The 27931-nt window shown below is 28.7% G+C and overlaps 3 protein-coding genes across 4 annotated transcripts; 2 read left to right on the forward strand and 1 right to left on the reverse strand.

The window, feature by feature from the left end:
- Positions 1-5195: 5195 nt before the first annotated feature.
- Positions 5196-5762, forward strand: LOC140182366 (uncharacterized). Its single transcript, XM_072228541.1, has one exon. The coding sequence runs from the start codon at positions 5196-5198 to the stop codon at positions 5760-5762; it is 567 nt and encodes a 188-aa protein (XP_072084642.1).
- Positions 5763-8205: 2443 nt separating this feature from the next.
- Positions 8206-8703, forward strand: LOC112778827 (uncharacterized mitochondrial protein AtMg00810-like). Its single transcript, XM_025823108.1, has one exon. The coding sequence runs from the start codon at positions 8206-8208 to the stop codon at positions 8701-8703; it is 498 nt and encodes a 165-aa protein (XP_025678893.1).
- Positions 8704-15033: 6330 nt separating this feature from the next.
- Positions 15034-27865, reverse strand: LOC112775406 (uncharacterized). 2 transcript variants are annotated; one of them, XM_025818992.2, is made up of 2 exons: positions 27448-27865; positions 15034-15770 (listed from the first exon to the last, which is right to left on the reverse strand). In XM_025818992.2, the coding sequence occupies exons 1-2, from the start codon at positions 27787-27789 to the stop codon at positions 15294-15296; spliced, it is 819 nt and encodes a 272-aa protein (XP_025674777.1). In that variant the 5' UTR covers positions 27790-27865; the 3' UTR covers positions 15034-15293. The 2 variants fall into 2 exon arrangements, with proteins under 2 accessions (XP_025674777.1, XP_025674778.1); XM_025818993.3 differs by lacking the exon at positions 27448-27865 and adding an exon at positions 16667-17296.
- Between the last annotated feature and the right edge of the window lie 66 nt (positions 27866-27931).

Below are 27931 nucleotides of genomic sequence, written 5' to 3' on the forward strand. Positions count from 1 at the left end.
GGAGAGCGAATCGAGCTTCCACCTGCGGTGCTTCCACCACCCACCATGGTGCTACAACTAATAGCGACCAATGACAAAGATTTAACAAGAAGAACAACAACAATAAGAAGAAGAAGATAAAGAAGAATAAGAAGACAAGAAGAAGGAAGACGAAAGTTGAAGAAGAACCTAACTCAGATAAATGAGAGAAAATTAGGGTTTTAGGGACTAAATTAGGTACAAATAAAACCCTTGCCATGTCAACTAGTCGTTGCAGGGTCCAACGTGGCAGAAAAGGTGCCACCATGGCACTTCGTTTGCTGAGTCATCACCGGAAAGGGTTGAGGGACCACATTGGTGCCCGGATCTGAATCTGGAGGACTAGTATAAGTAATTTTAAATCTCGATGACCAAAATGAGTAATCGCGTGAATCTCAGGGACCAAAATGGGGATTTAGTCTATATTTTATAGATATTTTTAGTGAATAAATGACTATTTGTATCTATAAAAGATGAAAATACTGATATATGTACCCATACTAATTTGAAACTAAACTTGTATCCACGCAAGATGTCTTCCGTGTGACAAAAGTACCCTACGTGGCACTCCAACCCTCCAAAGACAAGGTATTTTTGTCACACAGATGGCATCTTGCGTGGATACAAGTTTAGTTTTGATTTAGTATGGGTACATATGTTGGTGTTTTCATCTAACTAAATTTTTATATATTTTTTAGTGTCAAAATTAAAAAACTTCTTGTGTTATGATTAAAAATTTTAGTGCTATTTTTTTTAAATTCTGTACAATTTAAAACTCTCTTCTTCTCTTCTTTTTCTTCATCATCATTTTCTTCTCCTTTTTGCTTTTTTCGTCTTTTATTTCTTTCTTCACCTTCTCATAATTCCCCTTATTTCATCCTCTTAACAAAAACTTGTGTTACGGTTTAAGAAATTCTGTGTCAAAATTAAAAACTTCCTCTATTATGACTAAAATATTTTAATTCTATATTTTTGATAAATTCTACAAATTTAAAATTCTACCTCCTCTTTTTCTCTTTCTTCTTTATTATCTGTTTTTTTTTTCTCATTTTTTTTACTCTTTTAACAAAAATAAAAATTAAAAAAAATCAAACAAAGAAAAAAGAATAAAAAATGATGCAATAACACCAGAATGAGAAGGAGGAGGAAAAGAAATAAAAAAAATACAACAACAATAACAACAATAAAAAAATGACGATAAAGAATAAACACGTGAAGAAGAAGGTGAAACACAAAAAAAGAGCATCTAAATAAAAATTATTATACATTTATAATAAATTGGAGATCAAACTCACATTCTTTTATTTTTATAATTTCATCAAACTACTAAACCAACCACTACAAATGATGATACATTTGAACTCGGAGAAGAGTAATAATGTTGTTGCAACAAATTGGAGTTAAAAAAAGAGCGACAATAATTTGATTGTTGTTTGTAAATTTTAGCAAAGATTTGATAATAAATTAATGATTATATTATTTGTAATTTTAACATGCACTTTTTTATGATTTTATTGTTTTTAATTTTTAATATAGACTTAATTTTTGTATTTTTTATTTATTAGTATGTTTATAAATATAGAATGATTAAATATTATGTTTGATTAAAAAAAATTAATTTTATTGTGGGGTTGGATCATATGGGAGGCTTTAGAATGCTTTAGGATGCGGATCGAATAGGGTTATAGTTGAAAAATTCTTAATCTACGAATAAAATATTATTGAATTTTAAAGAGCTTTTAAATCAGTGACTAAGGTTAAGATATTAACTAAATTTTAAGGGTAAAATTACATATATAAATTGAATGAGGATCAAAACTATACAGATATCCTAAAGTGAATTTAGTTACATACATATCTCGTTTGACTCTTTATTTGAATTGAATCAATTAAATTTAATTTATACTTTTTCAATATAAATCGAATCAATTAGATTCGATTTAGTATAAGTTGGAAGCAGATGGTAAATAAAAAACAAATAAACTCGATTTATGTAATACATGGTAAATTAAATCCATTGAATTCGATTATTTATCCCTTATACAACTTATAGTAAATCAAAATTATTGAACTCAATTTACAAGAGAGAAATACAAGGTAAATCGAATCAAATAGATTCGAATGAGTAAAAAATCTTATCTATGTAAATCGAAATTAATTGATTCGATTTAGTGTTAGCATACTCTATATAAGAATTTGAATTAGTTTGATATGATTTACAGCCATATTTCACTCCTCCCACCATACTCTACACGAGAGAGAAATCTTAGACTTCCAAACAACAAGGTTTAAAATTGCGGACATAGAAGACGACCTGAATCGTATTTATCGATTGGATAGAGTTATCCACATTGCTGGTAACATCAATAAAGAGGTTAGAAAATGAAATTTCATTTCTTCAACTTAGATTAGAAATGTTAGCAATATTTAGTGTTTATTTGGGTACTATTAACTTGATAAAAAAATATTTTTTTTATTTTTTAGTGTATTTAACAAATTTCTAATAGTAAAAATAAAATTATTAAAAAAATAAAAATATCTTTTTTAAAAAATTATAATTTACATTTTTTTTATAAGATTTTTTTTTAAAAAAAATATTTTATAATAATTGGAAGACAAAAATATTTTTACTAAAATTTTAAAAAGACATCTTTATTTTACTTTTTTTTATCGATGGATATACTACATTAAAAATAACAAATTTTAATAATATTTAAATCATACAAATATTTTGAGATAAAATCTTTAATGATTTAATATAAAATTTTATCATATATGAAAACATAAAAAAAACCACTAGCATCAAAATATAAAAAGATAAAAATCTGAAATAAGTCACTAATAAAAATATAATATATTTATTTAGTTTATATATATATATATATAAAGGTTGAAAGTTGAAACATGATCCCTAATATTATTTTTTTACACATTTAACAAATTTAAGGCATTATGTTCTTATTTCTTTTACCTTTTTTAGCTTTTTGTTCATTCACGTTCTATACAGCTATAGTTTATTGTAGTTCTTATTCCTTGGCATAATATAACACGTTTTACATTACTATTATTGCTCTTTGTTATTATTTTATTATCATTGTTATTATATTGTTCGTGCGTGATTTTTATTTGGTTGGATATCACATTATTTTATTTTCGTTTGGTTTGTTATTATATTCATTATTATTATTCATCGTACAATTTGTTTCGTTAACATTATATATTATAGAATTTGATGTAATTTATAATTTATATAGTATGACTTTAAAGCTAAATTCAAAAAGAAGTTGTAGTGAAGTGAATATTTAAAAATGAGAATGCAACAAATAAAAAAGAAATAAAAATTATAAAAATAAAATGAGATAATTAAAATACTAAAATATTTTTTGTTATTTGTGTAGAAGAGATATGAGACGATAATAGACTTAACAAATATTTCAGCAAAATTGGTAGAAAAAATTACAAAAAAAAAAAAATTAGAGAGAGAACAAAATTTTTATATGTGCATAGACAATTAAAAAATATATGAAATATTTTTAAATTTTATTTTTAATTATGGACTAAATTAGTTGGACAAGATACTAGTCTTAGTTGAAATTGAGAAAAAAAATAATGTTAGTTTCTAAATTTTGGTAGACTGATAAAATTAAGGTACGTTAATTTTGCATTACAAAATAATATATAAGTTAATTTTTTTAAATTTATATTTATTCTTTTGAATATTTTAAATAGATTAATCTAGAATTTGCTAATCTAAGAAGGAAGGTCCTAAATCTTTAGATAATTTTAAACAATGTTTCAAGGACATTCTAGCTACTGGATATGGTGTTTGGGCACCATCAAAAGATCCAAATTCTAAAGAATTTAATAATCAGAATAATGAGGATTTTGAGAATGGAGATTTTTATGACATTTAATTTTTATGACATTAATTATACAAATAAATTTGTTGAAGAAGACATTACTAATTATACACTTGTTTCAAAGCCTTACTAGAAAGAAAAGAAGGAAGACTTCTGGCAAAAAAAAATTGAGAAACGAGTTAGAATAGTATCTAGATTACAGAATTCGCTTGATTGTATTTTGGTTAGTATGGAGTCAAAAAGCTACAAATAAGAAAAATGATCCTTGCTCCATAGAGAATTGCATCAAGTTGCTGCGCAAATTACCTAGTCTAGAATCATATAGTCTACAGTTTTATTTGGGCATTAGATTAATGGCTAAATCACAATATAATTTTTTTTATTACATTGAGTGATGATCTCAATCAACAATTTGGATGGCTAAAATCTTTTAAATTGAATGACACGAACCGTCTCAAAACTTTATTTTTAAATTTTTCTTTCTATGAATCTTTATTATCGTTATTGTTGAACTTTAATTTAGTGATGTTATAGTTTGTGTTTTGATTTTATATTTTGGAACTTTTACTTAATAATATGACTTTATGGATAATATTTTTTGCTTTGTTGTCTTATTTTTATTAAAGGATAATTTTTTTTGGTTAATGATAATTTTTAGCTTACTGTTTGTTAAATTAGATAAATAGAATATAGTTAGTTATGACTTGCTATTGTAAGTCAATTGAGTGCTTTTAATGGTGATACCGGTTATTGTATATATGAACACCAAATTAATAATAATAATAATCACTTTTTCATTTCTTTCAATACGGTATCAGATGAATAGTCACTTCCGCTACTTCTCTTTCTCTCTTTTCTCTTACTTTTCAGGAAAACTTCAATTTCCAAGAAAACCTTTTTTTCTCTTGTGCTTCTCTTCCACTATTCTAGCGTGATTCTTTCATCATCATGGATGATCTCACCAATCCATATTTTCTCCATCAAGTTGGTGGTCCTGGACTCGTTCTTGTCTCACAACCCCTAACCGGTGATAACTATGATTCTTGGAGCTGTTCCATGGAGCTCGCTCTTTCCATCAAGAATAAACTTGGCTTTGTTGATGGTTCATTACCCCGTCCAACTGATGATAATCCTCAGCACGTTGCTCTTTGGACACGCAGCAACAATGTGGTACTTTCTTGGATTTTCAATTCTCTTTTCAAGGATATTATTGGTAGTGTTATGAGGTCACGAGTAGCTTCGGAGGTTTGGCAAGACTTTCGTGAGCGTTTTCAACAGCGTAATGGTCCACAAATTTTTCAACTTTGATGCGATCTTATGGCGCTGTCTCAAGGCTCTGACTCGGTGAGTGTTTATTTTATCAAATTAAAGTCCATTTGGGATGAATTGAGTGCATATCATCCAATTGTTCAATGCGATTGTGGTGGCCTTCGACCTTTGCAAGATTTTCATGATAGTGAATATACAATGTCGTCATTTTTAATGGGACTCAATGAACACTTCTCTGCAATTCGAGGTCAATTGTTGCTCATGGAGCCTCTCCCTCCTATTAATCGTGTTCTTTCATTAATCCTCCAAGAAGAAAAACAGAAGGAGCTCAGTGTCAAACCCCTTGCCTCTGATCCTCTTGCTTTTGCTGCTAAGGTTGAATTTAAGCCAAAATCAACCAAGAAAGATCGTGATAGACCTTTGTGCTCTCATTGCGAGGTTCTTGGACATACTGTTGATCGATGCTTTCGTATTCACGGCTTTCCTCCAGGATATGGAAAATTAAAAAACAAAGGTCCTATTAAAGGTGTTGCAAATCTTGCTTCGACCAATACAAACGCACCTCCCCTATCACCAACAATTTCTGATCCACCAATGATTACAAATCTTGCCTAATGGTTGTTGGATATTGGACTTTGGAGCATCTAATCACATTTACATTCATTTGTTCATGTTTCATGATTACAAACCCGTGTCAAATTCGTTCTTCACATTACCGGATAATTCTCACATACCCATTATTGGCATAGGTTTTATAAGAGTGACACCTCAATTAGTCATTCATAGAGTGTTTTATGTTCCTGGCTTTGCACTCAACTTACTGTCAGTTAGTGTTTTAGTTACACCTTCAACTTTTGATGTTACATTCTCATCTCATTATGCTTTAATCTAAGACAAGAAGTCTCTGAAGACGATTGGGATGGTTGAGTTGGAGAATAGACTTTATGTCTTCCATCTTACTCAGCAGGTTACCTCTAATGACAACACAAATATTTTTTCTGACAATCATTGTAGTCTAGTGTCACCTTACATATGGCATTCCCGTTTAGGTCATTTGTCACCCAATGTACTTGGTGTTATAATAAATAAATCTAAAGTTTCTTGTCAATCTTCTTCTTTGATGCAACTACATAACTGCTCCATTTGTCCCTTGGCTAAGCAAAGTAAATTGCCTTATATTTCTAACAATCATTTTGCAACTAAACTATTCGATATGGTGCATTGTGATGTGTGGGGTCCTTTTCAGACAATTTCTTGTGCAGGATTTAGATATTTCATTACCATTGTGGATGATCATAGTAGGTTCACATGGGTCGCTTTCCTCCGTTCTAAGTCCGACGCCACAACAAAGTTGCAACAATTTTTTAAGATGGTTGAAACACAATTCTCTACTACTGTAAAGTGTTTGAGATATGATAATGCTAGGAAACTTGCATTAACTGATTTTATGCTTTCCAAAGGTACTCTTCATCAATTTTTCTGTGTTGAGACTCCACAGCAAAATTCTATCATCGAACGAAAATATCGACACTTGCTAAATGTGGCGAGGGCCTTACATTTTCAGTCTCGTGTCCCTCTTACCTTTTGGACGGAATGTGTATCTAATGCAACTTATCTCATCAATCGAACACCTGCCAAAAATTTGGAGTTTAAATCTCCATTTGAGAGACTTTATTCTACACCACCAGACTACACAAGGCTTAGGGTATTTGGCTGTCTTTGCTTTGCATCTACACTTCAACCTGGCAGACACAAGTTTAGTCCCAGAGCAACTGCCGGTGTATTTTTGGGTTATCCTCCTGACTACAAAGGCTATAAAGTTTATAACCTACAAAAGAGGTCTATCTCTATCTCTAAAAATGTGGTCTTTCATGAAAGTATATTTTCCTTTTCTTCTGGTGAACAGAATTTTGCTTCAATTGACCCTTTCCCTATCCTTGTTTTGACAAAACCTCTATCTAACAGTAACATCACACCATACACTCCTCCACCAATTGTTGATATCCATCAGGTTCAACCGATACCTGTAAAGCATTCTCCATTGGCTCAGCCTGAACCTAGTCCATCTTTGTCCTTAGAAGATCAACTAGGCCACATAAAGCACCTTCTTACCTAGAACAATACTATTGCAATCATGTCACTTCCTCCACTACTCAATATCCAATAGCTGCATCTTTGAATTATCAGAAATTGACTGCCAATTACAGAAGTTACATAATGAATGTGAATTCTATTTTTGAGCCTAAGTTCTACCATCAAGAAGTACCTATTCCTGAATGGCAAAAGGCTATGAAAGCTGAGTTGGATGCTATGGAGGCTAATAAAACATGGACTTTGGTACCCCTTCCGCCAAACAAACACACAATTGGGTGTCGATGGGTCTATAAAGTCAAGTATCTAGCCGATGGCTTAGTAGATAAGTATAAGGCGCGACTAGTTGCAAAGGGTTACACCCAACAAGCTGGCCAGGATTTCATTGAGACCTTTTCCCCTGTTGCCAAAGTTCCTTCTATCCGAGTGCTCTTAGTTCTTGCTGCCATGAACCATTGGCACCTGTTCCAATTGGATATCAGCAATGCACTTTTGAATGGGGATCTTGATGAAGAAATATACATGGATATGCCTTTGCGGTATGCCAAGAAGGGGGAATCCCTTATTTGCAGGTTGAACAAGTCAATATACGAATTAAGGCAAGCCTCCCGACAGTGGTTCACCACTTTTTCTACTGCACTTATTTCTGAGGGCTTCACACAATCACAATATGATCATTCTTTTTTCACAAAGGGATCCGGGACAACTTTTGTTGTTCTATTAGTATACGTTGATGACATTATACTTGCTGGTCCCAATGCAAGTATCTTGGAGGAAACAAAGCTTCAAATCAAGGATAAATTTAAGTTGAAGGATATGGGACCGTTAAAGTACTTTCTTGTTAAAGTACTTTCTTGGCCTTGAGATTGCACGCTTAAAGGAAGGTATCTTTCTCTCACAACGGAAATACACACTTTTCCTCCTTGAAGACACTGGCACCTTGGCCTTCAAACCTGTAAAAGTTTCCATGGACCCTGCTGTGAAGCTCAACAGTGAGGAGGGCGAGTTATTGTCAAATATTACTCAATATAGAAGGTTGATTGGAAGGTTGTTGTACCTAACATTGTCTCGACCAGACATTACATATGCTGTAAATAAACTTAGTCAATTCGTGTCAAAGCCTCGAGTACCTCATCTTCAATCAGTACATCATCTCTTACACTACCTCAAAGACACGCCAGGACAGGGTCTGTACTTTGCAGCAGCATCCCCTTTGTTATTAAGAGCTTATGCTGATGCTGATTGGGCTTTATGTGTGGATGCTAGGAGGTCAATTACAGGTTATTGCGTGTTTTTTGGAGACTCTTTAGTGTCTTGGAAGTCTGTCAAGCAAAGTACAGTTTTGAGATCGTCAGCAGAATCAGAATACAGAGCATTAGCAGCTGTAGCTAGTGAAGTAACTTGGATGAGAGGACTTCTCAAAGACTTTCACATAAACATAGGGTCTTTCAGCAGTGTACTGTGACAGCCAAGCAGCGATTCATATTGAATCTAACCCCACTTTTCATGAGCGCACAAAGCACATAGAGGTGGATTGCCACTTTGCTAGGCAAAAAGTACAAGAAGGGACAATAAAGCTAGTTCATGTGAGGACACAACATCAATTAGCAGACATATTAACAAAGCCTCTACCAAGGATAAAATTCCATGAGTTGTTGTCCAAGATGGGAGTTAGAAACATCTACCTTCCATCTTGAGAGGGAATATTAAAGGATAAAGTTTTTTGGTTAATGATAATTTTTAGCTTATTGTTTGTTAAATTAGATAAATAGAATATAGTTAGTTATGATTTGCTATTGTAAGTCAATTGAGTGCTTTTACTGGTGATACCAGTTATTACATATATAAACACCAAGTTGATGTTAATAATAATCACTTTTCATTTCTTTCAATAATTTTTTATGTTAATTTAAATTATATAGGATGAGTGTTTATGAACAGATAATGATATTGAATATGAAGGATTCGAAAAGATTATAAGTCAACTACCAGGAATGGATTTATAAATTTTAATATAGAGGGGCCAAATTTTAAATGAATTTTTTTATTCTTTATTATATTTTTTATTTCATAAAAACAATTAACATATAATTATTCTGGTATTTATGGAGGGAGACAAAGAAAAGTTCACCATGAAATGTGGCGAACTCTATAACATACGATATAAAAGTTTGCTGGAGAGTGCGGCAAACTGCATAAAATTCATAAAGTTTTTCGGGTAAGGCAAACCGGCCAAAATACTAAAGAAAAAATGTATTCCAAAAGATAAAGTCTTTAATATTTTTTAAAAAAAATATTTTTTTAATTTATAATAGAAAAAATTTATAACAATTAATATTGTTAATAATAACAATATTTTATTAATTTAATTATTAAATATATTTAAAAATTGACATATTTTTAATTATTTATGTACTTATTTAACTATTTTTTATTGATCTTTAAATATTTATAATAGTATTTTTGATATTTTAGTGTTTATACTCGTAGATAAATTAAAATGACTAAAAAAGACGAATAAGGAGTAGTTCTATGACTATAAGGAGATTCTCATTGTGTAAAGCTTATGTAGTGCGAATGGATCTTGGGTATTTTCTTGGCTTTTTTATTTAAATAAATTAATAGAAGAATCAAATTATTCGGTTTCTCTAAATGGATTTTAAAAATGTGATTCCCCTGAATTACATACTATATAAATCGTCCTAAACTTTTGTGTTTTAAATAATATATGAATTATGTTACTTTGGGACTATTTATGCATGAAATGCAATGCTCAAAAACACATAAATCGTTCCAGGCCTTTGTGTTTTACAAAATGTATATAAATCGTCCTAGGCTACCATGAGTTACATTTTTTTTTTATTTTAAAGCTCATTGCCCTAACACGATTTATGTGTAACTAGTTACCCCTCAAGACCCTATGACGATTTATGTATTATTATGGTAAGGCACATTAGGCTGGGACGATTTACATTTAAAAACACAAAGCTCATGACTATGGAATAATTTATGTGCTAAAAGAGGTTATAAATAAAGGAAAACCATGAATATCGATCCATAGTGAAGTTGAGAGTTTTAGGAAAATGGCTGAGAATGTGTTTTTGTAGTTCATTACCAGAAAAAAATTGATGAAAAAGTAAGGGTATAACGTTCAATAATAAAAAGTAGGTAAGAGTGTTAGTAAATCCTTCAACGAATTTAGAGGATTTACGAAATAGTATATTATAGAAGTAAATAAAATTACAATAAAAAGTAAATAAAATTCATATGAATAAAATTAAATAAAAAAATAAGAAATTTTATACACAACATAAATATAGTACAATAAAATATACAAAAAAAATAAAAATATCATAAAAATTAATAAAAATAAAAATTTATATAACAATATTTGTCATATAAATAAAAAAATACAATAAAAATAAATAAAAAATTATATAAACAAAATCAAATAAAATAAAAAAAATTTCATAAAAAATATACATATAAAAAATAGTATAATAAATAATTAAAAAAATAGTATGTACTCTAAAAATATAAGATCAGAATACTAAAAAAATAATATAAAAAATATAAGATCATATTGTATTTTTATGTACATGATAAATATTTTTTATATTATTTTTTAGTATGCTGATCTTATATTTTAGAGTACGTATTACTTCTTAGTTCATATGAGTTTTTTTTATCATTTACTAAACTATTTTTTATATGTATATTTTTTATGAATTTTATTTGATTTTATTCATATGATTTTTATTTATTTTTATTGTATTTTTTATTCATATGACAAATATTGTTGTATAAATTCTTATTTTTATGATATTTTTATTTTTTTTGTTTATATAATTTTTTTTATCTTTTATTGTACTATATTTATGTTGTATATAATTTTTTTTATTTAGTTTTATTCATATGAATTTTATTTACTTTTTATCGTAATTTTATTTACTTCTATAATATATTATTTCGTAAATCCTCTAAACTCGTTGAAGGATTTACGAACACTCTGACCTACTTTTAATTACTAAACGTTACACTCTTACTTTTTCATCAATTTTTCTCTGGTAATGAACTACAAAAACACATTCTCAGCCATCTTCCTAAAACTCTCAACTTAACTATGGATCGATATTCATGGTTCTCCTTTATTTATAACCTCTTTTAGCACATAAATTATTTCATAGTCATGAACTTGTGTTTTTTAATGTAAATGGTCCCAGCCTAATGTGCCTTACCATAGTAATACATAAATCGTGCTAGGGTCTTGAGGGGTGACTAGTTACACATAAATCGTGCTAGGACAATGAGCTTTAGGATAAAAAAATGTAACTCATGGTGACCTAGGACGATTTATATACATTTTGTTAAACACAAAGGCTCGGGACGATTTATGTATTTTTGAGCATTGCATTTCATGTATAAATCGTCCCAGGGTAACATGATTTATATATTATTTAAAACACAAAAGTTTAGGACGATTTATATATTATATGATTTAGGAAAATCACGTTTTTAAAATCCATTTAGGAGAATCGAGTAATTTGGTTCTTCTCTTAATTTATTTAAATAAAAAAGCCTATTTTCTTCGTAATTAAGTGAAAAAAATTATTTTCATGAAACTAATTTATTTAATTGAGAATTTATTTCTTATCCATTGTTATTTTAGAACATTAAAATTTAACATTTAGTATCATTTAAAGAATTATAAAAAAAATAATTTTCTATCATAAACTAACAAAAGTAAACATTATTAGCAAAAAGGAAAAAGAAAAGAAGTAAAAGTACAATATTTATTTAGTTGTTTTTGGGCCGTATTTAGAAGGAAAATTGAGATTGAGAGTCAGAGATTAAGTGACTAAGACTGAATAAAGTCTCTATAGTATATTTGATGTAAAGTGTATAAGATTGAGTTATATCTTAATATCCTATTTGGTTTAAAATAAATATAAAGATGAAATAAGAATATTTACTAAAATACTGTTAGTTATTAAAAAAAATATTGTTAAATTTTCAGTCTCTCATAAATTTTAGTCCTTTATATTTTTATTTTTTAGAGGTAATGAAGGGACTAAAATTTTGTATTCTAAGACTAAAATTTTAGCCCCAATCTCTAGCCACCAAACACAATACTAAGGACCCGTTTGGGAAGTTTTGAAAGTAATTTTTTTGAGTTTTTAACTTATGAAAAATAATAGTATTAATGTCTAGTGCAATTTTCAAAACTAAATTACAACTTTTTAAGAAGCTATTTACGAGTTTAATTAAACTGTTTACCCAAACTGAACAATCTCAATCTTTGTTCTAGTTCGAGTATCTGAAAATAAACATTACCTTAGATACTAAAATATAAACAAACATTATTGTGTTTATAAAATATGAAACAATTAAATATTGTATTTGATTAAAAAATAATTTATTACAGATAGAATTAGATAAAAAAATTTTAGAGTACTAGTACGATTAGAATTAAAAAATTCTTAACTCGCAAATAAAATAAAGTTAAATTTTAGAAATAATTTAAATACAGGGACAATTAAAGTAAAGTCTAAATCCTTCTCTATCCAATACATTACTAATCCTAAATTTATTATTTAAGACTTAGTTTAAAATTGTAATTATTATTAGTTATTTTTTGAAATTTATGGTACTGTTAACTAATTATGTAAATTTTTATTTATAAAAATATATTTAAAAAAGCCTTAAAAAAACTTGTAGTATCTCTTAGAAATAATTTTTTGGTAAACCTTCATTAGAGATTTATATTACTATGAAGTTGTTATTAAACACAAAAACGTCTTGAACAAAACTCTCAAAAACAAAAAATAAATAAGGTATTCAAATTTTTACATATAATCACTCAAAATGTGTTTTTTTTTTTTCTGGGCAAAACTAAAATCCTAATAAAAACATAAGAATATAAATATATAATAGAAAAGTATAGAAAAACAATGAATTTAGTGAACAATAGAATTAAAAAAAATTAAAATAAGATGATAATTAATTTAAGTAATTTCTAATAATTTTGAATTTTGAATTTAAAAAAAGTAAAGATTTACAGATAGTGCAGTTACGTATACGGTAACCTCTCTTCTTCGCATGTGATTTTTGTTTTGTAGAACCTTCCCCTTGTCCATTCTCTTCCCATCTCTCCGGTCCGACGCTGCCAAAAACACTAGCCGCCGCCCAAAACACCAGCCAACGCGGCCCATCTTTCCACGAACGTCTGAGCAAGCATCCCCTTCGCACACATTGCGTCCCTCGTGCAGCCCGCCAACGCGCCGTTCATGCGCCGCCCTTCCTCCCACCGATTCGACTCCTCCTCCTCTTCCATCTTTGGCTGCTGCGCGTTCGGGTTCGAAGCTCACATAGTAGATTTGCAACCTCACCTAGCCGAAGTTGTTGTTGCGTGGCTGTTCCGTCGCCAGATCTCTTCCCCTGTCTCCATGCGTCGACATCGACCCTCTCCACCCCGCAAATGTGATGCATGTTCAATTCATTAGGTATGTAGATGGTTATTTTAATTCTTAATTAGATGGTTATTTTATTTGATTCAGTTTAAGTATATACAATTAACAGATGTTGGATGGTTATTTTAATAGGTAGCCGGATGATTATTTTAATAACTACGTGGATGGTTGTTTGATAACAATCCCGCAATGGTGATGGAAGAGGGGGCTACAGGGGATGGACGATGATGGCCAGTGAAAAAACTTCTAACAACCAGAGAGGTGGGATGATTGATGAGAATGGAGTGACAGACGGTTGGGGGAAGAGGATCTTTGGATGAATTCTTTTGATAAATTAGAATTGGGATGATAACTTTTTTAAAATAACTGTTTGGTTTCTTTTTTTTTTTTTGTATTGAGTCAAATTTAAAACCCATTGTTTACATTGTTAAAATTTCTCTTTATCTCCCTAACGAAGTTGACATCCAATAGATCACACTTGCCTAACAAAACAAAAATAAACCCAATAGGCTAAACAAAGTAACTGCGCATCCTAACATGTAAACCCCGTTACAGTGTATCTGTTCAGGCTTTCACCCAAGCCAGCCTTTCCACAAGTCATGGTCACAAGCTCTGATTGCTAAAGAAAGAGCGGAAGCACGTGTCCACAAACAATAGCACCAGGGAGAATCTCAGTACCCAACATCTGTCTCGTAGTGTGACCCAATTTTCTTTTGTTGGAGAAAAAAAAAAAGAAAGAAAAGAAAAACCAAAGAAAAAAGAATAGGGGAAACAACACAGCCGAAATGGCCACGACACATCTGAGGCTGGCACGCTGCAACAACAGAGGAGGTTCTGTCCACTCAAACTCCGCACCACGAGAGCGCACACCCTTCTTCACCAACCAATCAGCCACCGTGTTAGCCTCTCACCGAACAACATTGAAGTGCACAGAATAGCCACAAATTCTTTGGGAAGTCAAATTATTTCTTTTCAGAAGAATTTAAACAGAAAAACACTTAGTTTATTTCAGAAAAAGGTTCCACAAATTACCTAAGGAACCTTTTATTTGAAAGAATCTTCAAATTTACCAGTTATCACTTATCAGTCAGTGCTGTAGTGTCTTCATGTTTCATTGTATAAACATGAAAAATCAAAGCCTGCAGTACAACTAAAGCATGGAAATAGCATCCAATAAAATTTGGTTACTTGCATTAGTAGCTTTCGGTATTTTGAATGCCCTTTACTTTCTTCAGTAGCTGCAATCAAAGTTGTAAACTACTAAACTTAATTGTCTGGAAAATTCACCTAACCCTTAAGGTGGTTAGTTGTAGTTGCAATATATATTTTTTCAAATAGAAAAAGAAGAATTTTTTATTAAGAGAAATAATGTACAAAAGAGGATGAGACATCCTCACATACATACAAAATATATGACTAAGACCTAATACAAAACATGTCAATTCCCTTGAATGTCTAATTAACAAAACATCCTTGAACAGGCCATGTGCTGAATACCAAAAGGAAACCAAGAAGAGAGTGTAATTGAAATGTACCCAACATAACACCTGCAATTCATTTATGAATTAACTGTTCCTAGCAACATTTAGAAGATAAATGGGATAACAGCCTTAACATTTTTAGGGAAATCTTCAAACTTAGAGAGATACCATTTCCTCGTTGCATAGCTCCTGCCCACCAAATAGAAAGTGGTGCCTATGGCAAAACACAATGAATACACAGTCTGAGAAATCATTGAAATCCCATAGAACACAGTAATCTCAAAGAGGTAATGTGGGCATATCACAAGCCCAAACAAGCCACCCTTTGGAATCTTGTACTCCTTTTCGCCCTCCCCTCGCAGTTTCGAAAGGAGGTAATGGTGGTAGAAGTTTCCAATGATACCAATGAGGAACACCGCAACCCCAGGGTACATGAGATCAATTTGTGGCTGTGGAAGCCCCTCTGTTACCGTTAGGTGCTGACTATAGGTCATAGTTGCAGCTGATACAAAATAACTCAGAGTGATGGGGATTGCAGAATCAAGATACATGTAGCCACTATATTTGTGGACAAACAACACCTACACAGCACAATCAAACAACATTTCTTAAAATTTATGAGAAACAGAAGATTAGAACATAAACAGAATGCATTACACATATATATTAAACAATAATCACTCATATCCAACCAAACAGCAAACTGTTATTTCTTTTATTCTAAGAAACTAATCACACAATTTCCAAGTCAATAGTAATAGTTACCAATTTGTGATTCCTTAGTCCATTTACCAAAAGTCTTAGACTCGACCCCGGGATGGAATTAACCTTAGCACGAGAGCCTTAGCCTTACCCCTTTGATGAGACCTCGTCATATTAGGACTAAAAATTATGGGTCATGTACCAAAAGGAAGAAGAGAAAAAAGAAGGGGAAAGGGAGGAGGGGAGAATTCCCGTTGGGTCAAAATCTACTTTCATCACCGATGCCCTTTTCATCCTTGCTAAGAAATCTCCACAAAACCTACCAACCTAATTTCTAAATTGACTTTTAAGTAAACAAGAGACTAATTTCAAAAACAAAAGAGGGACTAAAAAAAACTGGAAGAGTAAAAGAGAAGAAAAACCTTAATTGCATACGAGTATACTTTGACCTATTTCCTAATACTAATCATCCCTAGAAGGCTAGAACTCTCTCTAAGACCTCCATAGATAGGTGATCAAATTAGTAGAAACTCTAGTAATAGATAAGACAGATAATAAATTGGAGAAATTTCAATGCACTCGCAAGTCTTTGAAACTTTTAATTTTAATTCTTTCTGTCCAAACTTGACACGCACATTCTCACCCCTTTCGTTGACCAAGACACAAATATTTTTGTCTCAGAAACAGAAAATTCATGATTTTCTCTAGACATCTAAACCCTAAAAACGAAAAAATTGAATGTTATTATTAGTTATTAGTTATTATTATTTACTACCTCTAAGTCTCTCTTGAGGAAATGGAGGGTAACAGCAGATTGGAGGAGGGTAGATCTGAGCCCCTCGTTAGGGAAGATGAAGAACGAAACGACGCCGGCAAGAAAAGCGGGAGTGTAGAGCATCAGCATCCCAGCTCTGCTTGACAGCTTGATCTGTTTAGAAGAGTCGCCGGTGGTGGCATTCCAGAATTTGGAATAGTTCAGATGCTTCCCTCTCATCTCCGAGAACCCCGTGTTCGTCAGCGACACCAGGCTCACCACCGACAAGGCTGAAACCACCAAAGACGGCGGCGGTGGGAAGAGGAACTTCAGTAGCGCAGACATTACCATGATCCTAGCTAGAGATGGTAATAATAGGCCCTACTTATTCTTCATGCTCATGCCTCATGCCTCATGCCTCATGCCTCATGCCTGATTGAGGCTTTTTATGTACATGTTTTTTCTAGGGCAATGCTACGGTGTAGATTTCAAATTGTCTACACATATGGAAGGACAGATGTCGAATAGAGGAGGAAGAATTCAGAAACGTACAAAACAAGATGGGATAAGGGCATAATAAGGCATTAAGGCTTGAAGAATTGGGACTCACAAAAGCTGAAAAAGCTTGTAACAAACTAATAATGGATCCACGTGTTTTTAAATTCCTTGCTAATGATTTTTATAACCATTTTTTAACGAGGTTTATTTATTTACAGTCATATTAAAAGAAAATTTAAATGGATACGAATTTTTTTTCATAAAGATAGCTTCACTTCAATTGCACGTGAAAAAATCGATGCACTAAAATATTGAATTTTAGTGATATACTAAAATCATTTGCTATTTTTATATTAATTTTGTGTTTAGAGTTTTATTATTAACGAGTATTATATTTGTATTTTATACAAAATTAAGATGATATTATTAGTAAAAAATTAATTATTAAATATCCATACATTAATGTTTTTCAGTATGAATGAATTATTTTGTAATTTTCTACGGTTATTGTGTTGTTAGCAAAAGAAAAATAATAATATTTTAATAAATTTATAAATAGATTTTAATTTTAATTAAATAATTTTTTTTATTAGACTGTAATAAATAAATAAAATAATATGAAGAGGAGACGATAATATTTTAAGTATAATATGTTATAAATTGGTCTAATTATATTGTTATTGTAATTTAATTTTTTAATATGATTACAAATAAACCTCAGTAAAAAATAGCGATGAGAATCATTAGCAACAAATTAAAAAACATGTGAATTTATTATTATAAGTTTTTTTATTTTTTGTGGATTCTAACCCTTCAAACATTATCCCATCTAGGCATGGCAATTCTCTTGGGATTAGTGGGGAGCCTAAAACAAAATTTTGGGCCCAAAAATTTAATATAAAAATTTAAGATTAAATTTATATGTAATTTTTTAAATTTTTGAAGGTTATATTTCATTTTTTTTGTGATTTATTAAAGTAGAAGAACTATTTATAGGTGTTGATATTGTAGAAGTTATATGTTTTTCTTCTTAAATATTAGTCTTTCTCTTAAAAAAAATGTATCAATTTATATATCCTGTAAAATATGTAAAAAAAATAAAAAAAAAATATTAAAATTTATAATATTTATTGATTTTTTTAATCAATTTATACAAATACAATAATATCAATACTTATTGAATATTCTAATATTTTTTATCATATAAAAAATTAAATTAAATAAGCAGTAATATATAAAATAATATTAAATTAAATAAATAAAAATACCTAATTTTAGAATGAGAAGCAAAATATATTTTTATAATGAGAAACAAAACAACAAGCATGATAATTTTTGTTAGATAACTTTTTTTGTTAGATGTATTGTGAAGCTAATCAATGTCCATTCTAAAAATTATTATGCAATAAAAGCATGAGATAGAAATTGAATATGGGTACCCTACATTGTAGGAAAGCATTTGAACCAACTAAATTACTTTTTTGGGCAAATCACAATAATAAGTCAAGGAGAGCAAAATTTTACCCGATTCGGTCAAAACGAAAACTATTTCATAAATCCATGCACGTTTATATGTAGTTCAAACCAGCTAAATTCGAATTCATTTCTACATAATTCGAACCAGGTTGGTTCGAATTATAACCAAACACACGCACACACTAATTCGAACTACACACTACATCGTATAATTCGAATTATGCTGTTAAAAAAATTAATAATTTATTAAAAAAATTATTAAAAAATTTATTAAAAAATTAATAATTTAAAATTAAAAAATATATATTTTATTTCATACGTTAAAAAAAAGCTAACAAAATATTTAATTACGAGACTTCTTTAAAATATTAATGAGCTATCAATTCGAATTCCATACAATACTTTTCTGTCCATTTTTAATAACTCATGAATATTTTTTAATAAATTTTTTTAATAAATTTATTTAAATTATACTACAAAAAATATTTTATCCTATGCAAAATAATTTTTAAAAAATAGCTTAAAAAATGTTAGGAGTACTATAAAAATTTGTAATGTTCTAATAACTTAGGTAAATACATGCATGTACTCAAATTTTAAATAAAATACTCTATATAGTCAATAATAATTTAGAAATGAAAGAAAATATTTTATTTTATACAAAATAATTTTAAAAAATGGCTTAAAAGATGTTATGAGTACTATAAAAGTTTGTAATATTCTAGTGATTTAGGTAAATACATGATAAAAATATTTTTTCTTTAATTTCTAAATTATTAGTGACTATGTGGAGTATTTCTTTAATGTCCTAAGTCATTAGGACATTACAAATTTTTATAGTACTTCTAACATTTTTTAAGCCATCTTTTAAATTATTTTGCATAGAATAAAATATTTTTTTGTGGTATAATTTAAATAAATTTATTAAAAAATATTCATGAGCTATCAAGAATGGGCAGAAGAGTATTGTATAGAATTCGAATTGCTCACCATATAATTTGAATCAGAGAGATTCGAACTTCTCCATGCGTAATTCGAGAGTATTGTATAGAATTCGAATTACTCACCATATAATTTGAATCAGAGTGATTCGAACTTTCACATGCGTAATTCGAATCATGTAATATCTCACCATATAATTTAAATAATTTTATTAAAAAATTATCATGAATATTTTTTAATAAATTTATTTAAATTATACCACAAAAAAATATTTTATTCTATGCAAAATAATTTAAAAGATGGCTTAAAAAATGTTAGAAGTACTATAAAAATTTGTAATGTCCTAATGACTTAGGACATTAAAGAAATACTCCACATAGTCACTAATAATTTAGAAATTAAAGAAAAAATATTTTTATCATGTATTTACCTAAATCACTAGAATATTACAAACTTTTATAGTACTCATAACATCTTTTAAGCCATTTTTTAAAATTATTTTGTATAGAATAAAATATATTTTTTAATTATTTTGTATGGAATAAAATATTTTCTTTCATTTCTAAATTATTATTGACTATGTAGAGTATTTTATTTAAAATTTGAGTACATGCATGTATTTACCTAAGTTATTAGAACATTACAAATTTTTATAGTACTTCTAACATTTTTTAAGCCATTTTTTTTAAATTGTTTTGCAAGGATAAAATATTTTTTGTAGTATAATTTAAATAATTTTATTAAAAAAATTATTAAAAAATATTCATGAGCTATTAAAAATGGACAGAAAAGTATTATATGAAATTCGAATTGATAGCTCATTAATATTTTAAAGAAGTCTCGTAATTAAATATTTTGATAGGTTTTTTTTAACGTATGAAATAAAATATATATTTTTTTATTTTTAAATTATTAATTTTTAACAGCATAATTCGAATTATACCATGAATTACTATGTGTGTAATTCGAACCAACCTGGTTCGAATTAGTGTGTGCGTGTGTTTGTGTATAATTCGAACTAACCTGGTTCGAATTAATGTGTGCATGTATTTGTGTATAATTCGAACCAAGCTGGTTCGAATAAAGTAGAAATGGAGTTCGAATTTAATTGGTTCGAACTACATATAAACGTACATTGGTGGATTCATGAAGCAGTTTTCGTTTTGGTTTATTCACGTAAATTATTTCCTTCCTTGATTTATTTCTGTTTTTTGCCCTACTTTTTGTTTTTTAAAAAACTACTACTAATTATTTTAGAAAAAGTTTGGGGACCAAGCCCCATTATCCTAGTTAAGCTCCGCGACTACTTGGGATGGATATTCACAAAAATTTATCCGTTAGAGAGTATATTTAGAGAGTATTTTTTTAAAAAAAATAAAAACGAGTAATAAACAAAATAAAGGTGGAAAGAGAGGTGTGTCCATTTAATATATTTAAAATTATATATATATATATATATATATATATATATATATATATGTTAAAACTCTACCCCCAACCCCAAATCACAGTTTCTACGCCTCTCTAAAATATAAATTTTTTTTATCATATTGTAAAAAAACGAAAGATATTATATATATGAAGGATTACCATGTGTTTATAATACGCAAGAAAAGAAAGTAATCTTTAAAGATCTATTTTGTATTTAAATTTTATTCCAATAATATATAGATCAGATCTAAATACCTTTAGACGCTTTAGTAAAAACTTTATTCTTCGATTGTAAGAAGACTCTATGCATATTCACACCGAGACCAACCTTTGCTGTCAACTCCTTAACTAATGGACATCTGATCTAAATTGAGAAATCTCTTGCAACTCTTTGCACACCATAAAATTCTTCTCCAAGAATTAGGCTCACGTACATTTATGTGCGTAGAGGTAAAGGAATAAAACTCTTGTGTTTTATTCTGGTCTCTGTCACCTTCCTCTACTCCTAGCATACATATATATAGTATGAGATTTGTTACTGATTTTAAATTTGAATCTCAATTCAAATTTAAATTATATCTTAAAATTCTAAATCTGAATCCTTCAAATTTATGAATCATATCATAATTCAATTTAAAACAGAATCAGTTAAGATCTCATCCAAATTTAGAAATAGAATAACTAGTTATTCTCAAATCTCATTTAATATTCTCAATTATCATACTATTATTATATTTTTTTTTTACCAAAGATAGGAGACTCGAACCCACAACCTCTTAATTGAGTATGGGGAGACTATGCCATTTGAGTTATAACTCATTGGCTACTATTATTATATTCTTGGTACTAGCAAAAAATATAATAATATTCTATTTGAATTAATATAATTATTTATTTGATAAAATCAAATTAATAATTAAATAATTCTACAGCAAAGATTAGAACACTCGTTAGTGTGTGACCCTATAGGTTCAATACTAAGCAGATAGTAAATTAGTCATACTAAATTTACTAATCAAGGTTGGCGTCTACAACACTCCTCAACGACCCGATAATATGAAGTAATATATTTTTACTAAGAACCTTAGAAGAACAAAGTATAATTCCTTCTATCTTTCTAGCTCTTGGTTAACTCTTAGAATATGGTTTAACTGTCAAACTCTAATTTGTTGCCATTATTATAATGAACTGTGAATGGCTTAAGAAACTTATTTCTTCATTCATTCAATCCCCTTGACGAAGGTTTTATTCATCTCATTCATTATAATCATAGAGCTCAAACTCTTTACCGAGAGTTGACGGATTCCTTATTGACTAATCATTAATTCTACAAGTATTTAAATCATACCCAATATCCATTCAACTAGCACCCTAGGGTATTAGGTGTCCGGAATCAAAGTATAATAAATACATTGTTAATTACTATGATAGTCGCAGGTAAAAGGAAACTCTATTACTATGTTCATCTTGAGAATATCCTATTGACAAATATACGGTAATTATAACCATTAGGAATTCTCAATTGAGCCAGTTCAATGGTCATATCTCTATATGCACCATCTATATATATAATTTAATAAATGATATCTATTAATCTTCATCCAATGAAGACCATTATATATATATTGATCTTTTCGGATTATTAATGTTTTTTTTAATAATTGTATGACCAAGAACAATTTAGATTAAATTATAAAAGATTTATCTCTCAATATTATGATCACTATCACAATGATAAATCTCTAAATTTAATCAAGGACCTTATTATATTAACATTTTAATATAATAACAATAACAAATTATTTAACACATGATTGATTGGATTGTGGTCATACTACTTATTTCCAACAATCTCCCACTTGCACGAGAGCCAATCATTATAGATTGGATCTTGGGCATACTATTATCACAATAATCTCCCACTTGCACTAGAGTCAATCAATCATGTATATAATTTTTCAATTTTGTTTATCAAAACTCTTTTGACCTTAAACACCATAACTTTTGAGCATATGTGCTTGACCTTTTACAAAATACACCTAGTGCATAATAAATATCATGTTTTCTCAAAACATGAAATCTCTCACTATAATAGTGCATAATTTATTTTAAGGATAATCCTTATTGAACATTATTATAAAAATCTAAGTAACCATTAGATCTATCTTTATAGAATTGTATCATTATACAAATAGGCTACTTTTTCGAAAAGTTAGTTTGACGATCAAATCTTTTATACTTTCAGGAGAAAGTATATCCTCTATTGAGTGGTATACAATTCTAATAAAAGTAATTGTACTCCCACTTTTTTTCTTTAAGATGGAATCCATTTTTTAAAAAAGAGTTTAACTTCTTATCACAGACACTTTGTCATAAGAAGAGTGATAAAAATAATCTCATTATTTCTTTAGGGTAATCAATAAATCTCATTTATTGGACCTAATATCAATTCTATTGTTTTGCAATCTCTTAACACATATAAGACATCTCCAAACTCTAATGTTCTTGAGTTTCAGCTTATGCTTTTTCCATATCTCATATGGATAAAAAAAATTGATTTAGTGAGAAATTTGTTAATTTAGTAACATTTCTAAAACGTAATCCAAATATTTAACAAATAGTGATCCTCAGCTAAATCGAATTCCATGTTTTTTTAAATATGATGGAGTACATAGAGTACTAGTATTTGTGTGTTGAGAGAATCTCATCCTCTATTCAATACAATATCAATTAGATAATTAGAGATTTTACTTTAAGCTCTTATAATAAAAATACTCATATTGAGTTTTTCTAAAAAGATCACAAACATTAATCATATTAAGGCCAATTATAAATTGTTTGTAATAAAATAAATCTCCAGAAATGCTTGCAAGAACAATTCTCGCTAAAACCATTTGCCTAATGGCATTCTAACTTCTAAAGTTATTTAGATAAAAATATATCGTCCAATACTCCCATTAAGTTAAACAAAATTTTTGATAGTTATATTATCTTACTTTAGGCACCACATCTTCTCAAGATGTTCAGTAATAAATAGTGGAGATATGCCTTTGAAATTAGAACTTATGATTGTCAAAATAACCCATGTAAAATAATATTATAAATACATCAAAAGTTCTGACTATTCCAAAGTCAATTTTATTGGAAAATGTTATCATTTCAATGATAACCCTTTGAAAATACAATTCTCAAATTATATTTAATATATTACTTTCAAGTATGCTACACAAAAGGTGGACATATTTAAAAATTTAAAATATGAAAGTAAATTAAAAAATATATATTTCTGTTAAAATTATTTAGAATCATGAATAAGTACCTTGGTTGTCAAGTTGTTACTCATACCTATTCCAAATAAATATGATTAAATTATATCACATACAATTATATTTCCAAATAATTATCTGGTTGTCAGACAATTATTTAACTGAATTATATTTTATACTCCTAGGTTGTCTAGGTTCAAGTATAAAATTAATTCTCGTTATATATCATCATATGAATAAATAAATTCTGTCTTTGAGTACAAGTCTCCTGTTTGTTAAGTTGCTCCTTGTAAATAAAAGAAATTTATTTTTGGCAAACTCCTAACTTTTAGGATTTATCTCAATTCTTAGAGAATTTCTACCAGTATTTATGGATTAAATTTTATACTCCCAAGTTGTATAGGTAAAAATATAAAATTAAATCCTTAATACATCAAATTTATACACTGATTATTATCTGAAAAATAAAACTCCTGGTTGTCAGGCCGCTCTTTATAATAAAAAATATTAAAAAAACTAATTTCTAAAATTATAGTGTTCAAAACACATCAATCAAATCAAAATCTGATTTTTCATGTACTAACGTTCGGCCTTAAAAAATTATCAAATCAAATTTGTATATATATATATATATATATATATATATATATATATAAGAAACAAACAAAAGATATTTTGCATCTTATTCCTTTTATTGTGATCAAAATCACAATAAAATTTAATATATAAATAAAATCAAATAAAATATTTGATTATAAATATAACTTTTATATTAAAAGAATGATAATTTAATCACAATTAAAAAATTAACATTGAAATAAATTAACTATTAATTTATTAGAAAACCATCTCAATGAAAATAACTGCATTGCATGCTTAAAATTTTTTTTGAATTAATCCTGTTAATTTACAAATTAAAAAAAAAATAGGAATAAAAAAATTTAAACACAAAAAAGCCAAAGCTCTGATACCATTGAAGGATTACCATGTGTTCATAATACGCAGCGGAAGAAAAGAAATTAATCCTTAAAGATCTATTTTGTGCTTAAACTTTATTCCAATAATATATAGATCAGATCTAAATACCTTTAGACGCTTTAGTAAAAACTTTATTCTTCGATTGTACGAAGACTCTATGCGTATCCACACCGAGACCAACCTTTGCTGTCAACTCCTTGACTAATGGACATCTGATCTAAATTGAGGAACCTCTTGCAACTCTTTGCACACCATAAAATTCTTCTCCAAGAATTAGGCTCACATACATTTATGTGCATAGAGATAAAGGAATAAAACTCTTGTGTTTTATTCTGGTCTCCGTCACCTTCCTCTACTCTTGGCATACATATATATAGTATGAGATTTGTTACTGATTTTAAATTTGAATCTCAATTCAAATTTAAATCATATCTTAAAATTCTAAATCTGAATCCTTCAAATTTATGAATCATATCATAATTCAATTTGAAACAGAATTAGTTAGGATCTCATCCAAATTTAGAAATAGAATAACTAGTTATTCTCAAATCTCATTTAATATTCTCAATTATCATACTATTATTATATTCTTGGTGCTAGCAAAAAATATAATAATATTCTATTTGAATTAATATAATTATTTATTTGATCAAATCAAATTAATAATTAAATAATTCTACAGCAAAGATTAGAACACTCGTTAGTGTGTGACCCCATAGGTTCAATACTAAGCGGGTAGTAAATTAGTCATACTAAATTTACTAATCAAGGTTGGCGTCTAGCAACACTCCTCAACGACCTGATAGTATGAAGTAATATATTTTTACTAAGAACTTTAGAAGAACAAAGTATAATTCCTTCCATCTTTTCAGCTCTTGGTTAACTCTTAGAGTATGGTTTAATTGTCAAACTCTAACTTGTTACCATTATTATAATGAACTGTGAATGACTTAAGAAACTCATTTCTTCATTCATTCAATCCCTTTGGCCAAGGTTTTATTCATCTCATTCATTATGATCATAGAGGTCAAACTCTTTACCGAGAGTTGACAGATTTCTTATTGACTAATCATTAATTCTACAAGTATTTAAATCATACCCAATATCCATTCAACTAGCACCCTAAGTTATTAGGTGTCCGGGATCAAAGTATAATAAATACATTGTTAATTACTATGATAGTCGCAGGTCAAAGGAAACTCTATTACTATGTTCATCTTGAGAATATCCTATTGACAAATATATGGTAATTATAACCATTAGGAATTCTCAAAGTAAATCAGTTCAATGGTCATATCTCTATATGCACCATCTATATATATAATTTAATAAATGAGATCTATTAATCTTCATCCAATAAAGACCATTATATATATATTGATCTTTTCGGATTATTAATGTCATTTTTAATAATTCTATGATCAAGAACAATTTAGATTAAATTATAAAAGATTTATCTCTCAATATTATGATCACTATCACAATGATAAATCTCTAAATTTAATCAATGACCTTATTATATTAACATTTTAATATAATAACAATAACAAATTATTTGACACATGATTGATTGGATTGTGGTCATGCTACTTATTCCCAACAATATAAAATAAACGAAAGAAAAATTCAATTATATTAGGGGGTTGCATTTTAACCATGAGATGATTATTTTATTAATTATATTATGTATACACTAAAAATTAATCACTAAATAATTATAATATATAATATATATTAAAAATAAATTAAATAACACATATAGTTATATATAAATATATGTTAATTAATTTAATAATTAATTTTTATATAAATATAATATTTTTGTATTTTGGCATATTAAAAAAATATTTAAAAATTAGTAAAATTTATTTATTTTTATTGTTTTTAATTATTAAGCTAATTTTTTTAATTTAATAATATAATAATATATTTTTAATTTATATTTTTAAATATTAATAACTAATTACTAATAAAAAATAATAAATTTTACTCATCTTTTAATATTTTTTGTATTAAAATTCAAAAGATAAGACTATTCTAATTAATGAATATAGAATAAATTTTTTAAAATAAAAAATTAATAAAATAATAAAATATTAAATTAATTATTATTAATTTTATAATTTTTATAAAATATATATTTTATTATCTTAATTTAAGAATAAAAAACTTTTAATTTTACTAATTTTGTCAGTTTAGAAACTTAGATACCTCAAAGAGTCTCTTGAAGTAGTGGAGAGTAACAGCAGAGTTGAGGAGCGTGGATCTAAGACCCTCATTAGGGTATAACCAAAACGAAGCAGCACCCGCAAGAAACCCAGGTCCGTACAACAAAACCATTCCTACTCTGCTCGAAAGCTTTATGTTCTTATTCTTCTGCTTCTCCGTCGCTGCATTCCAGAACTTGGAGTAGTTCAAGTGCTTCCCTATCATCTCCGATACTCCACAGTACGTTAATACCAAGAAGCTGCCCACCATAACGGCTGAAACCACTGCAGACGCTGGCGGCGGGAAAACCAACTTCAACAGCACAGAAGACATCACCGTAGCCATGCTGCTTAATCAATAACTAAGGTTTTATTTAACTTCCTTTTCTAACTCTAATACTTGCATTGCATTATTGCTATGCTGCTTATTATATATTCTTCTTTGGACCGACGGCTATAGGAATTGAAACACGTGATGTCGGAGCTGT

The sequence above is a fragment of the Arachis hypogaea genome, chromosome 19 (assembly GCF_003086295.3).
Source record: "Arachis hypogaea cultivar Tifrunner chromosome 19, arahy.Tifrunner.gnm2.J5K5, whole genome shotgun sequence".
In the NCBI taxonomy this organism is placed as follows: domain Eukaryota; kingdom Viridiplantae; phylum Streptophyta; class Magnoliopsida; order Fabales; family Fabaceae; genus Arachis; species Arachis hypogaea.

Bases quoted from the DNA above. Each gene is read 5' to 3' on its own strand.
- LOC140182366 (XM_072228541.1), top strand. From the start codon at position 5,196: ATGGCGCTGTCTCAAGGCTCTGACTCGGTGAGTGTTTATTTTATCAAA.
- LOC112778827 (XM_025823108.1), top strand. From the start codon at position 8,206: ATGGACCCTGCTGTGAAGCTCAACAGTGAGGAGGGCGAGTTATTGTCA.
- LOC112775406 (XM_025818992.2), bottom strand. From the start codon at position 27,789: ATGGCTACGGTGATGTCTTCTGTGCTGTTGAAGTTGGTTTTCCCGCCG. The intron at 15,771-27,447 runs GTATCTAAGTTT...TGTGCTGTGTAG, and splicing joins ACTTCAAGAGACTCTTTGAG to GTGTTGTTTGTCCACAAATA.